Raw genomic sequence first — 14,767 nt, forward strand, 5'->3', positions numbered from 1 at the left:
GTCTTAATGGAGTTTTAGAGCACCGAGTACCACGAGACGATCGTTTCCCTTCTCACCTGGGTGCGCACAGCCTCGGGGTCCTCGGGCTGGCTGTCTCTCTTCACGGTGGGCTTCCAGGCGTTCTCTGACTTCTTCAGATGGACATCGTCTGTCACCGAGATGTTCATGATGATTTTCCTCGGCTCCCTTCTCTGGCCCCCCGGCTGGGACCGCCTGGGACCGCCAACATTCAGCAACTGGAAGATAGAAGGGCAACAATGTCAGATGTTTCCAGTTTATTCTCCACCAACCACTCGGCACTTTATGGAAGCGAGCATGGCCATAGTCAGCCTTGGGGAGTCCACCAGTATGGGGTATAGATAGTACTCCCGTAGGGGCCCCGGGCCCTATCAGGTCAGGAGCTGCCTGGGGGTGTCCTACTGCTGCAGACAGTAATACAGTCCATCTTGTGAGCCGTCTACAGGGCACCCCTGAAGACACAGAATGGCAGACCAGGGAAATGGGGTTGGCTTGACTGATGATGTCAGCATGACATCACCCACACCCACTGTGTGCTTCCCGAGTCCCGCACATCGGACACACCGGCACTGACAGTCCCAGAGAAGGAGGGGGGGGTCAGGCAGGCTGGTCGGGACCCCATGATTTCCAGCCCTGCTCTGCCATGACTTGCTCTAGTTCAGTCTATTAATGAGATCATTCGACAGCAACGAGATTTCGGGAAGAAAGATCTGAGCGGATCCCACAGACTTCTAACGGGTTCTTCATTCACAGGGCTGCTGATAAAGGCAATAAAGCCGGCCCTCCTGTACCGGGGCCCCGTCAGTTCAAAAGGGGGGGGGGGGCCCAGGCACCGGACAAGCAGGAGCGATGGCTGTACTGCCTGATTTAGCCGGCCCTCCTGTACCGGGTCCCCATCAGTTCAAAAGGGGGGGGGCAGGCACCGGACAAGCAGGAGCGATGGCTGTACTACCTTATTGCCAACTCTTGTGGTTCCCCTGCAGCTCTTCCAGCTTCTCAGAATTTTTCTTCCTCCGGCTGCACTGCGGGGGAAATTGGTATCTGCATCCCTACACCCCTGCTGTCTGGGGCCTCCCTGTGTTGTAGTGAAATTTGTCCTATTTACCAGCCCCTTCCTTTCCTGAATGAACACAGTAAGCAATTGGTTCTGATCACTCACTGTGTTCATACATCACTGAAGCATAGTCAATGGTGTTTACTATGCTTCAGTTTGTGAACATGAAACCTCAGAGCACTTTCCATTCATTCGCTGTCCAGTGCAGCTGAGGCTGCAGAGAAAGGGACTGGGAAATCTCGGTCCTCAATCCGTTTCTCCGTCTTAAAATGTGAGAGATTCGAGGTCCCGGTTATTTCACCAGAGGCCTGTGTCAGGTGGGGGGGGCTGTCAGGTGGGGGCGGGCTGTCAGGTGGGCTGTACGGGACCCCATGATTTCTAACAGCAGCCCTGATCATTCAAACCTGCCTGTCTGACTGAGAGCGCACTAGGAGTCTGCTTTAAGAATGGAAGATATACTGCCGGTAGTGCCCAGGACAGCCAATCAGATGTTAGAACCTTCACCATAAAAACAACAGATACAATCTGGGTCTCCTGGAAGCAACCCAGTTTTGTTCAGCACCAGTCCAGAATTTACACGGCATTTCTAAGTGGCAGGGATTTCATGTCACATACAGCACAGAGCTGAGTGTAAACTGAGACCTGAGTGGAGGGAATGGAACCCCCCCCTTAAGGGAGAATATGTACAGCTGAGGCTGTCAATCACAGGCTTTGTGCTGGAGTCCCCCCCATCCCCTGGGATGCCTTGGAGTCGGCATGACCTGTCAGAAGTGACTCATGAAGACAGAAATCACACTCAGTGCTTTGGATTAAGGCAAATACACACTATAGAAGGGATGTGCTTTGCTAATTTTTATTTCATTTAACTAATAAAAAAGAAATACTTACAGGTACCCCACGACCCCCCGGGGATAACCGTCCGAAATCTGCGTATGCTGGGGTGAAGTCCGGCCCCTTCTGCAGCATGCGCGTGTCCAGAGTCCTCATGGGAAGCTTCGGCTGATTAATCTGTAGGGGGATGGGAAGATGTTGAAATGTGAAGGGAGACGTGTGTGTCAGGATGTGAGGTACAAAGGGGTCTCTTTATAAAGGGTCGGGGGGGGGGGGCATTTTCTGGAGATGATCGTCTCTGATGGATTCAGAATTCATAGAACCGATCGGGCCGCGTTCTCTGATCACCTTTATTATACAAGGAAATACTCCGGAGAAATCAGATCTAAAATCTGCCGGTCTATAGGAGGCGACTTCTCTGCGATTTCCCCTCCCCCTGGAATGTCCCATTTATCGGGGGCCCCGAGGGGTAGACGCCATCCCCAGGAATTGGTTTTGTTTTTAGCGTTTCTGGCGTTGAACCGTAAAGCAATGACTTCGCCCAACTTTATAAACCGACCCCTTGTAGCCCACCGGCAGCTAAAGAACGAGCGTGCCCCCCCCCACTGCATGGGTTACATTGTTTAACCACTTGCCGCCCGCCCTATTACAGAATGACGGCGGCAAAGTGATTTGATATTCCTGATCGGACGTCATATGACGTGATCAGGAATATCGAGCCGCTGCGCGCCCCCGGGGGCGCGCATCACGGCGATCGTTGTTGCGGGGTGTCAGTCTGACACACCGCAACACCGATCTAGGTAAAGAGTCTCCGACGGAGACTCTTTACCACGTGATCAGCCGTGTCCAATCACAGCTGATCACGATGTAAATAGGAAGAGCCGGTGATCGGCTTTTCCTCACTCGCGTCTGACAGACGTGAGTAGAGGAGAGCCGATCGGCTGCTCTCCTGACAGGGGGGGTCTGTTCTGATTGTTTATCAGTACAGCCCCCCCACGGATCCTACCCAGGACCACCAGGGAAGCCGCCCAGGACCACCAGGGAAGCGATCCACACTGGACCACCAGGCATGCCCCTAGACCACCAGGGAAATGTCACTGTGTGCCCAGGCAGCTGCCAGTCAGTGCCCACTGCAATACCTACCACTGCCAGTGCCACCAGGGATGCCCATCAGTGCCTCATTTTAGTGCCGCGTATCAGTGCCCATCAGTGCCACGTATCAGTGCCCATCAGTGCCACGTATCAGTGCCACGTATCAGTGCCCATCAGTGCCACGTATCAGTGCCACGTATCAGTGCCCATCAGTGCCACGTATCAGTGCCGCCTATCAGTGCCCAGCAGTGCCGCCTATCAGTGCCCAGCAGTGCCGCCTATCAGTGCCCAGCAGTGCCGCCTATCAGTGCCCAGCAGTGCCGCCTATCAGTGCCCAGCAGTGCCGCCTTTCATTGCCCAGCAGTGTCGCTCATCAGTGCCCATCAGTGCCAACCAGTGCCACCCATAAGTGCCCATTAGTGCCGCCTATCAATGCCCATCAGTGCTGCATATGAGTACCACCCATCAGTGCCGCCCACCAGTGCCCATCAGTGTCGCATTTCAGTGCCCATCGTCAGTGCCGCTCATTGGTGCCACCTCATCGGTGCTGCCGTATCAGTGCCCATCAGTGAAAGAGAAAACTTACTTATTTACAATTTTTTTTAACAGAAACAAAAGCAAAACTTTTATTTTTTTCAAAATTTTCAGCCTTTTTTTATTTGTTTAGCAAAAAATAAAAACCGCAGAGGTGATGAAATACCACCAAAAGAAAGCTCTATTTGTGGGAACAAAATGATAAAAATTTAGTTTGGGTACAGTGTTGTATGACCGCGTAATTGTCATTCAAACTGCGACAGCGCTGAAAGCTGAACATTGGTCTGGGCAGGAAGGTGTATAAGTGCCCTGTATTGAAGAGGTTAAAGGCTCTACTTACCCCAGGAACAGTCCACTGCCAGAGAAAGGGGGGGGAGGGACAGTCCACTGCCAGAGAAAGGGGGGGGAGGGACAGTCCACTGCCAGAGAAAGGGGGGGGGGGACAGTCCACTGCCAGAGAAAGGGGGGGGAGGGACAGTCCACTGCCAGAGAAAGGGGGGGGGGGGACAGTCCACTGCCGGAGAAAGGGGGGGGGGGACAGTCCACTGCCAGAGAAAGGGGGGGGAGGGACAGTCCACTGCCAGAGAAAGGGGGGGGGGGACAGTCCACTGCCAGAGAAAGGGGGGGGAGGGACAGTCCACTGCCAGAGAAAGGGGGGGGAGGGACAGTCCACTGCCAGAGAAAGGGGGGGGAGGGACAGTCCACTGCCAGAGAAAGGGGGGGGAGGGACAGTCCACTGCCAGAGAAAGGGGGGGGAGGGACAGTCCACTGCCAGAGAAAGGGGGGGGAGGGACAGTCCACTGCCAGAGAAAGGGGGGGGAGGGACAGTCCACTGCCAGAGAAAGGGGGGGGGGGACAGTCCACTGCCGGAGAAAGGGGGGGGGGGACAGTCCACTGCCGGAGAAAGGGGGGGGGGGGGGACAGTCCACTGCCAGAGAAAGGGGGGGACAGTCCACTGCCATATTGCAGGGGGGGAGGGACGGTCAGGTTAACCATTTGCAGACCGCCCGCCATGTACTGTGGACGGGCAACCTGCACAGGAAAAGCAACGTACCCGCACATCACTGCCTGCTTCCAGGTTTAGGGCTTGCCCCCGCCCCGCTGGCACCCGACTGTACACAGCGGGAGCCTGCCAGCAAGCCCCAGCCAATGATTCGAGGCCGAGACCTGATGATTGGCTGTGCCCAATCACAGCTCAGAGCTCTGTATTGACATTCAACTCAGAGCTCTGTACAGAGGGAGCGATATCTCTGCTTTGCAGGGAGAAGAAACAGAGCGAAGAAACTTAGAGATCTATTAGTAAAATCCGCACACATTACACCCCCTTCCCAGCCAGTGTCATTAGTACAGTGACAGTGTATAGTATTAGCTCTGATCATTGTATTGGTGTCACTGGTGATGTCAGTGGCAGTTAGTCAGTTTCCCTCCAGTGACAGTTAGTGTCAGATTGCCTGCTGCACTATTGCAGTCCCATTATAAGTCGCTGATTGCCGCCATTAGTAGCATAAAAATAAATAAAATCTCCAGTATAAATCCCATAGTTTGTAGATGAAATAACTTTCATGCAAACCAACCAATAAACTCTTATTGGGATTTTTTTTTTAGCAAAATATATATTGGCCGAAATTTATGACGAAATTTGATTTTTAAAATGTATTTGTATTGGATGTTTTATAGCAGAAAGTAAAAATATTGAAGTTTTTTTTTTTTCTTCAAACTTTTTGGTCTTTTTATATTGCAAAATATAAAAACCCCAAAAAGGTGACCAAATACCACCAAAAGAAAGTTCTATTGGTGTAAAAAAAACAAAACAAAAAAAAGATATAAATTTAATTTGGGTAAAGTGTTACATGACCGCACAACTACCAGTTAAAGTAGCGCAGTGCTGAATAATGCCCAGGTCATGAAGGGGGGAGGGGTAGAACCTTCCGGAGGTGAAGCGGTTAAAGTACAAACGTTTTTTTCCTCTCCTGTACACAAAACATTCTATTAACCCTTGCAGCGCAGGCACAGCATCATTTTTGAGCTGCTCGGAGTTTGGCTTTAAGTACTGGAAGAGGAGACAGCACAGCCAGCACCAGGACAGAACACATCATCCCTGTAGCATGGAGAGGAGCAGACACCCGGAAATCACACACAATGGCACTACACACAGACTGCACCTAGACACCTCCCTCTCTCCTCACTTTGTCCAGGACCACGTCGCTGATGGGCGGCAAGCCTTCTGGTTTCTGCACACAGGCCGGCATAAACTGGAAGCCCAGAAGGAAGTCCCGGTCATACTGACGCTTTCCATCCTGCGGTACGTAAGAAGCCGGTGCTGCCGGGGCATCCGGGGACACATCAGTGGGCTGCTCTGCCAGGAGGACACCTGGATAAGACAAGAGAGCAAACTTTACATGACAAGCAATTCACAAAGGTGACAGAAGGCATCACACGCAGCATGTGTATAGATATATCTGTTATATACGGTATATGGGTGCGTCCATCTACCCGCCGGCAGTCACCAGACCTACAATCCTGGTATATGTGTGCGTCCATCTACCCGCGGGCAGTCACCAACCTACAATCCTGGTATATGTGTGCGTCCATCTACCCGCGGGCAGTCACCAACCTACAATCCTGGTATATGTGTGCGTCCATCTACCCGCGGGCAGTCACCAGACCTACAATCCTGGTATATGTGTGCGTCCATCTACCTGCAGGCAGTCACCAGACCTACAATCCTGGTATATGTGTGCGTCCATCTACCCGCAGGCAGTCACCAGACCTACAATCCTGGTATATGTGTGCGTCCATCTACCCGCGGGCAGTCACCAACCTACAATCCTGGTATATGTGTGCGTCCATCTACCCGCGGGCAGTCACCAACCTACAATCCTGGTATATGTGTGCATCCATCTACCCGCGGGCAGTCACCAACCTACAATCCTGGTATATGTGTGCGTCCATCTACCCGCGGGCAGTCACCAGACCTACAATCCTGGAACGCATGTCTATAGATATTTTCCTTTATTTTCAATGCATGTCATCCCAGATGTAAAAGATTGAAAACAAGTTTCTTCTCCCCCTTCACTGTACATCTTTCTGTTTTACTGAGGAAGACTCAGACTACATAGCCGGCGATCCTGTGAGGGAAGGTTCCGATGGGGACACGGATGCCAGGGAAGGCTCCGATGGGGACACGGATGCCAGGGAAGGCTCCGATGGGGACACGGATGCCAGGGAAGGCTCCGATGGGGACACGGATGTGAGGGAAGGCTCCGATGGGGACACGGATGTGAGGGAAGGCTCAGATGGGGACACGGATGTGAGGGAAGGCTCAGATGGGGACACGGATGTGAGGGAAGGCTCAGATGGGGACACGGATGTGTGGGAAGGCTCAGATGGGGACACGGATGTGAGGGAAGGCTCAGATGGGGACACGGATGTGAGGGAAGGCTCAGATGGGGACACGGATGTGAGGGAAGGCTCAGATGGGGACACGGATGTGAGGGAAGGCTCAGATGGGGACACGGATGTGAGGGAAGGCTCAGATGGGGACACGGATGTGAGGGAAGGCTCAGATGGGGACACGGATGTGAGGGAAGGCTCAGATGGGGACACGGATGTGAGGGAAGGCTCAGATGGGGACACGGATGTGAGGGAAGGCTCTGATGGGGACACGGATGTGAGGGAAGTCTCTGATGGGGACACAGATGCGAGGGAAGGCTCCGATGGGGACACAGATGTGAGGGAAGGCTCCGATGGAGACACAGATGTGAGGGAAGGCTCCGATGGGGACACAGATGTGAGGGAAGGCTCCGATGGGGACACAGATGTGAGGGAAGGCTCCGATGGAGACACAGATGTGAGGGAAGTCTCTGATGGGGACACAGATGTGCAAGAAGTCTCTAAAGGGATTATTTAAATTTTATTCATTCATAAGTAACAGATTTTTTTTCGGCCTGCGAATATCTGTAAAATCTAGAATGTGGCCCTCGGGCTAAAAAGCTTGGAGACCCCACCTTTAGATCTTTCAAACACCTCCCTCTCAATACAAACAGAGCGGACTCTGAAAACTCCCAATAAAGGACCAGCGGTTACCTGACTTGAAGGGGTAGCCCTCCTCCGGGCCCAGCGGGACCTCTCCTCCATCACCCTCCGAGATGGTGTCTGCCCCGTTACGGAAGGGTTCGGCCTCACCGTTCTCCTCTGGCAGTTTAGAGTTAAGGTATGGGTGATCGACCTCTGCATTGACAACGTCATCGTCTTCCTCCTGCTCCATCTCCGCAACCTTCTCCTCTTCCGCATCACCCTGTTCCTGCAGCTGGCATAGGGGAGGGGAAACAATGGGAGGGGAACTGAGAAACCAGGCCGCTATGCACCAATGTAATTCTACAAATGTACAGAGTCATCTCTGCAGACCTCTGCTATATACAAATGTAATTCTGAGTTCCTCACTGAGGCCAAGGTGCTTATATCTGCAGTGCCGGATTGGCAGTGCCCTGCACCTGGAAGCAGATCCCGTACGGGACCAGGAGAACAGACTATATGTTGGTTCTGAGGGGATGGGAAGGGGTTAACATTTGCCTTCCGTCCTGCACCCAGGTATTGTGACTTTCTATGACACCAGCAATGTGATCTGCAGTCTAAATAAAATACACAGCATCACAAAGGAATCAGACTGATGGATTTTTTTTTTGGGCAGGAACCAGAAGAGTGCGGCGGTTCCTGGAACGGTTACAGGAAAAGATTATCCAACAGCTGCATCCAGGACTGGAGGGGAGTTTGGTGAAATAGTCTGCTTAGTGGAAGAGCGGACAGTCGGCTGTAACAGAGACACAACCAAGTCATAAGGCGACCAAGCGACGGGACTCACCTCAACATCGGATGGCAGGACCTCATCGGCGAGCGGGTTCTCGTCTTTTGGTTTCTGCCACATCTTTGGTGCAGCTGCCGCGGTCTGTGCTGTAAGGAGAGAAGAGACGGTGATGTGAGTTTTCTGGCTATTAACATCCCCCTGTGTGTCGCTGAATTGGGCTCTTCCCGAGACTGAGGAACATGTGATCAGACCAGCGCTAATTTAATCTGTAATACCAGCAGACAAGCATCACCTTTATTTATACACACAGTCTGCTCCATCCAGAACCCGTCCGGGGATCAGAGAATACATAAATACCTCCACTCATTACAATGGGGTGTGTCCGAAGAAGAGTGGTGAGAAAACCCTTATGAAGAGAAGACCCATTATAGTGGGAAGAAGCTGATGGCAAGAAGACCCTCTATAGGGAGAAGACCCAAAGAGAAGACCCTTATGGGGAGAAGACCCCAAACAAAGAGAAGACCCTAATGCCAAAAATACCTTTATGGGAATCATACCCTCTATAGTGAGAAGAGCTTAAAGGTAAAAAAGAACTTTATGGAGAGAAGACCCTCTATAGTTAGAAGAACCTATTGATAAGAAGACCCTTATGGGAAATGGACTCTATAGTCAGAAGAACCTGAGAAAACATTCTTTATAGTTAGAAGAACCTAACACTAAAAAGACCCTTATGGGGAGAAGAACTAAGAGCAGACTATAGTGAGAAGAACCCAATGCCAAGAAGACCTTTATGAGAAGAAGACCTCTTTAGTGAGAAGAGCTTAAAGGCAAGAAAACCCTTATGGAGGGAAGATCAATGTAATACTAAAAAGATCCTTTTGGAGAGAAGACCCTCTATAGTTAGAAGAACCTAAATGCTAAGAAGACCCTTATGGGAAGAAGACTCTCTGTAGTGAGAAGAACCCAATAGTGAGAAGACCCTCTATATTGAAAATAACCTAATGGTGAGATGATTATCTATAGTAACAACATAATGGAGAGAATACCCTCTATATTTAGAAGAAACTTATGGGAAGAAGACCCTCTAAAAAGTGAGAAGAACCTAATGGCAAGAAAACCCTCTAGTGAGAAGAACATAACGGAGAGAAGACCCTCTACATTAAGAGCGTAATGGAAAGAAGACCCTAATAGCAAGAAGTCCCTATATTGAGAAGAACCTAATAATAGAGAAAAAAGCCTTATGGAGATAAGATCCTCTATAGTGAGAAGAATCTAACACTAAGAAGACCCTTATGGGGAGAAGAACCTGAGAGAAGACCCTCTATAGTGAGAAGAACCTAATGCTAACAAGACACTTATGGGAAGAAAGCTCCATTAGTCAGGAAGAACCAGAGGGAAGACCCTCTATAGTGAGAAGAGCCTAATGCCAAGAAGACCTTTATGGCGAGAAGACCCTCTATAGTGAGATGAACCTAATGGCGGGAGAACCCTCTATAGTGAGATGAACCTAATTGCGGGAAGACCCTCTATAGTGAGAAGAACATAGCAGAGAGAAGACCCTCTATATTGAGAAGAGCTTAATGGAGAGAAGACTCTTAAGGAGAGAAGAACCCAATGGCAAGAAGTCCCTTATGGAGAGAAGACTCCCTATCTACATTGAGGAGAACCTAATGCCAAGAAGATCCCTGGAGAAAAGATCCCTATGGGGAGGAGACCCTCTATAGTGAGAGCTACTTTATGGCAAAAAGGCCCCTATGGAGAGAAGACCCCTATTGGGCTGGCTAGGCAAACTCTGCTGTATGGCAGTCCCGAAATGCACATATGATCTACCCAATTTACCAGAATGGAAAGTGATAAAGCCTTAAAGTGTACATACACCCCTACAATGATCTTCTCTTATTTGCTCTCTTTCTATTCTATAAATATCCCAATTGGAAGTGTTCCATCTGTTCAAGCAGTGAAAAAATACCTGTTAATCCTGCCAGAAATCCAGTTATTTCCTTAACTCGCTGCAGTTATTTCAAACCATGCTATTAGGAAGTGTGTTAGAACTACACCTGTTTTAATTACATTCCTTTTTTGTGCTCACTGGGTCCTCTGTACTTCTCTATGCAAAGCAGGCAGATTGTGGCTGGTGGGAGGGGCCAGTAAGGTGCTGTCTGTAGCTCCCTGAAAACACCCCCGCACCCTGCCTCGGTACTCCTCAGGAAAGAGCTAGATTGATGTCGGACGTCCTCCTTGATCGCTTTTAGAAGCGGCAGGAGGGGTCGTTCCCCTCCATGCTACTCACCGGGGGTTTCCCGGGCTTACGGTTCTTACCGGCGAGCCTGGGGAACAATGGTTCACACAGCTGGCCATAGAGATGAAAAGAGACCAGATCGTCTCTGATCCCCTCTATGATCTTGGAGGAATTGAGCAATGTCACGACATCAATTCCGGTCTAAGGCGGACATAAACAATATATATATCTTTTTTTATTGATCTTTTGATTTTAAAAGGTAGAGGAGAGATTTGGGGTCTTAATCCCAGATGTCTCCATAAAGAGGACCTGTCACCCCTTATTCCTATTACATGAGATCTCCATAAAGAGGACCTGTCATCTCTTATTCCTATTACATGAGATCTCCATAAAGAGGACCTGTCATCTCTTATTTCTATTACATGAGATCTCCATAAAGAGGACCTGTCATCTCTTATTTCTATTACATGAGATCTCCATAAAGAGGACCTGTCACCCCTTATTCCTATTACATGAGATCTCCATAAAGAGGACCTGTCACCCCTTATTCCTATTACATGGGATGTTTACATTCCTTGTAATAGGAATAAAAGTGATAAAAAAAAATATGTATAAAAAGGGACAGTGTAAAAAAAAAATCAAAACAAAAAAAAAAAAAAAAAAACAACAATAAATGTAAAGTGCTCCCATCCCACTTGCACAGAAGTGAATACATATATAATTTGCGCCCGTCTATGTAAAAGGCGTTCGCACCACACATGTGAGGTATCGCCGCGAACGTTCTAGAAAGAGCAATAATTCTATCTCTAGACCTCCTCTGCAACTCCAAACTGGTAACCTGTAAACATTTTTAAAGTGTCGCCTATGGAGATTTTTAACCGCTTCCTGACCGCCTCACGCAGATATACGTCAGCAGAACGGCACGTACAAGCAGATTAACGTACCTGTACGTTGCCCTTTAAGAGGCGGCTTGCGGGCACGCGCCCCCTGAAAGCTCCGTGATCGCGGGTCCCGCGGACATAGAGTCCGCGGGACCCGCGATCACGTTCACGGAGCTCCCGGTGGGCACGTGCGCCCGTAAGCCGCCTCTTAAAGGGCAACGTACAGGTACGTTAATCTGCTTGTAAGTGCCGTTCTGCTGACGTATATCTGCGCGATCGTCTCACGGTGAGGAGGAATGGGAAAATGCCGATGTAAACAAGCATTTCCCCGTTCTGCCTAGTGACAGGACACTGATCACAGCTCCCTGTAATTGGGAGCGGTGATCAGTGTCGTGTCACACACAGCACCTCCCCCTCACAGTTAGAATCACTCCCTAGGATACACTTAACCTCTGCAGCACCCCCTCCTGGTTAACCCCTTCACTGCCAGTCACATTTACACTGTAATCACTGCATTTTTAATCGCACTGATTGCTGTATAAATATGAATGGTCCCAAAATAGCGCCAAAAAAATTATTAAACAAAAGTGCCATAAAACTATCCCCTGTTTTGTAGACGCTATAACTTCTGCGCAAACCAATCAATATACGCTTATTGCGATTTTTTTTACCAAAAATATGTAGAAGAATACGTATCGGCCTAAACTGAGGGGAAAAAAAATGTTTTTTTATATATTTTTTTGGGGATATTTATTATAGCAAAAAGTAAAAAATAATGTTTTTTTTTCTTCAAAATTTCGCTATTATTTTGTTTATAGCGCAAAAGAGAAAAACCGCAGAGGTGATCAAATACCACCAAAAGAAAACCCTATTTCTGAGAAAAAAAGGACGTCAATTTTGTTTGGGAGCAATATCACACGACCGCGCAATTGTCAGTTAACTCGACGCAGTGCCGAATCGCAAAAAGTGCTCTGGTCTTTGGCCAGCCAAATGGTCCTCCGGGGCTGAAGTGGTTAAGCATTGGAGTTTTGTCGCCATTCCACAAGTGTTCACAATTTCAAAGCATGACGTTTGGTATCTATTTACTCAGCGCAACATCATCTTTTATATTTTACCCAAAAAATTGAGAGTTATATATTGTTTTTTTCTTTTTGAAAATTCATTAAAAAAGGTTTTTTTCCTAAAACATTGCGTTTGAAAAACTGCTGCGCAAATACAGTGCGACGTAAAAAATTGCCACGACCGCCATTTTATTCTCTAGGGTCTCTGCTAAAAAATGTATATAATGTTTGAGGGTTCCAAGTAATTTTCTAGCAAAAAATACTGATTCTTACTTGTAAAGAAAAGTCCGGGTCCCTAAGTGGACATTTATTCCCGTGTAGATAGAATTGCGGAGGGATTCTCTATGTGACTTGACCGCGGTTAGTTGTACTGGGGGGGGCTGCAAAGAGTCTCACTGTCACCGTACGGCGGCGTGTCCTAGTTCTGAAGAGCCGCCGCAGACAGACGCCGAGGGATAATTCATACGCCGATTACCGTGCAGGAATTTACAGAGAAGACTTGAAAGACCCCTGACTCCATCTCGCCGCTCTCAGAACTCTGCGGATAATGACACAGCCAATGCGGGTGTTCGGCGAGTAAATTGAGTGCGCCGTTTAATAACTTATCAGCACGGCGCAGGATTTGCTGGCTGCAATCTATAAAGGAACACGAGCGTCAGTCAGTCTGGAGATAAACGGCTTTTGTTTCATGTTACGGAGCCTGCGTCTCACAGAGGAGGAGGAGGAACGCTCTGCGGAGAGTGAAGAAAATCAGACATGACATTATTGCAGCAACATCCCCGGCACGAGCGCGGGCGTCCCCTCCGCAGCACGATGTGACCGATCTCCGCAGCCAGAGAGGAACGGCTAATCCGCTAACCCCGCCATACATGCAGCAATCTGATAGGACGACCCAAACTTCCATTCTGGATTTTCTCGATAAGCAATCAGACAGAAAATGGCGATTTACACCAAACAAGGAAATGGCACAGAAATGGCCACAGGATCTCAGTCCATTCAATCACCATCACCCTTCCCCCCTCCCCTTATTATAAAGACCACTTTTAGCTTTTTGATAGTAAAGTATTTAAAATGATTATTTATTTTTATTTATATCACTATACACTTTTTTTTTTCACACAACACTGGATCTGCAAAGCACAGCAGCAGCTGTTTGCCCTCAGACTCTCTCTCTCTAACTAAAAGATTAACAGCAGCCGTTTGCTCTCAGACTCTTTCTCTCTAACTAAAAGATGAAGGGCTTTTTCACATGGGGCAGATCAGTGATGATCCGCCCCGTGAACACCAGCTTGCTCAGCGGGGATCGCTCCGCTGATCCCCGCTGAGCAGGAAGATGACAGGTCCGTCGCTGCACACTGTGCAGCAATGGACCTGTCAGAGCGCCGCTCTCCCCTATGGGGGATCGGATGATGACAGGCTGTAGAGTCCGTCGTCACCCGATCCGATAACGGATGGAAAAGTAGGGTTTTCCTCCGTTACACTTTTCAGATCGGAGCGGGTCGGATGTCAGCAGACATGTCACCGCTGACATCCGACGCTCCACAGGGATACATGTATGTCCGTTTTTCATCCGAAAACGGAAGGATGAAAAACGGACATACGGATCCTCCGTGTCAAAGAGCCCTTACAGCAGCCGTTTGCTCTCAGACTCTCTCTCTCTAACTAAAAGATTAACAGGAGCTGTTTGTATAATCTGAGCTCCAGTTATCTGAGCTCTGTGGACAATAAAGCCCCCATAGTGTGGGGGGGGTCTGGCTACAGTTCAGTTAAAACCGTTTTACTACAGTTCCACCGCTTCTATTAGAAGACAGTGAAAAGCTAATTGTAAAAATTATGAACTTAAAAATTTTGAATTTACATTTAAAAATTAGAATTTAGCCACTTGCCGCATAGTAAAATGACACGGCGGGACCCCAATATCGGTAAAGAGCCGATAACGCAGCCCTTTACCCAGGTGATCGGCTGTGTCCAATCACAACCATTCACATGTAAACACGGAAGTGCCGTTTATCGGCTCTCCTCGCCTGAGAGTGCAAGGAGAGGAGAGCCAATCAGTGGCATCTCCTCGCAGGGGAGACATGTACATGTAAATCAGGGCACTGAATACCGTACAGCCCCAGCAGAAACACTAATTAGTGCCCATCAGTGCAGCCTATCCATGCCCCAGCACCAATGCCGCTCAATGTCCACCAGTGCCGCCCATCAGTGCTTAGCAGTGTGGCATATCAGTGCCACCTCATCAGCACACATCAA

General features: G+C 49.1%; 1 protein-coding gene across 1 annotated transcript in view; it reads right to left on the reverse strand.

Moving 5' to 3' along the window:
* Positions 1 to 14,767, reverse strand: part of EIF4G3 (eukaryotic translation initiation factor 4 gamma 3) — a gene marked incomplete in the record, with an annotated part of 86,864 nt that overhangs the window by 15,033 nt on the left and 57,064 nt on the right. Inside the window, 5 exon segments of the mRNA XM_073601479.1 lie at positions 57 to 236; positions 1,961 to 2,080; positions 5,716 to 5,900; positions 7,616 to 7,838; positions 8,391 to 8,479. Coding sequence (XP_073457580.1) covers positions 57 to 236; positions 1,961 to 2,080; positions 5,716 to 5,900; positions 7,616 to 7,838; positions 8,391 to 8,479 — 797 coding nt within the window.

This window comes from Aquarana catesbeiana, linkage group LG10, assembly GCF_042186555.1.
Source record: "Aquarana catesbeiana isolate 2022-GZ linkage group LG10, ASM4218655v1, whole genome shotgun sequence".
NCBI lineage: Eukaryota > Metazoa > Chordata > Amphibia > Anura > Ranidae > Aquarana > Aquarana catesbeiana.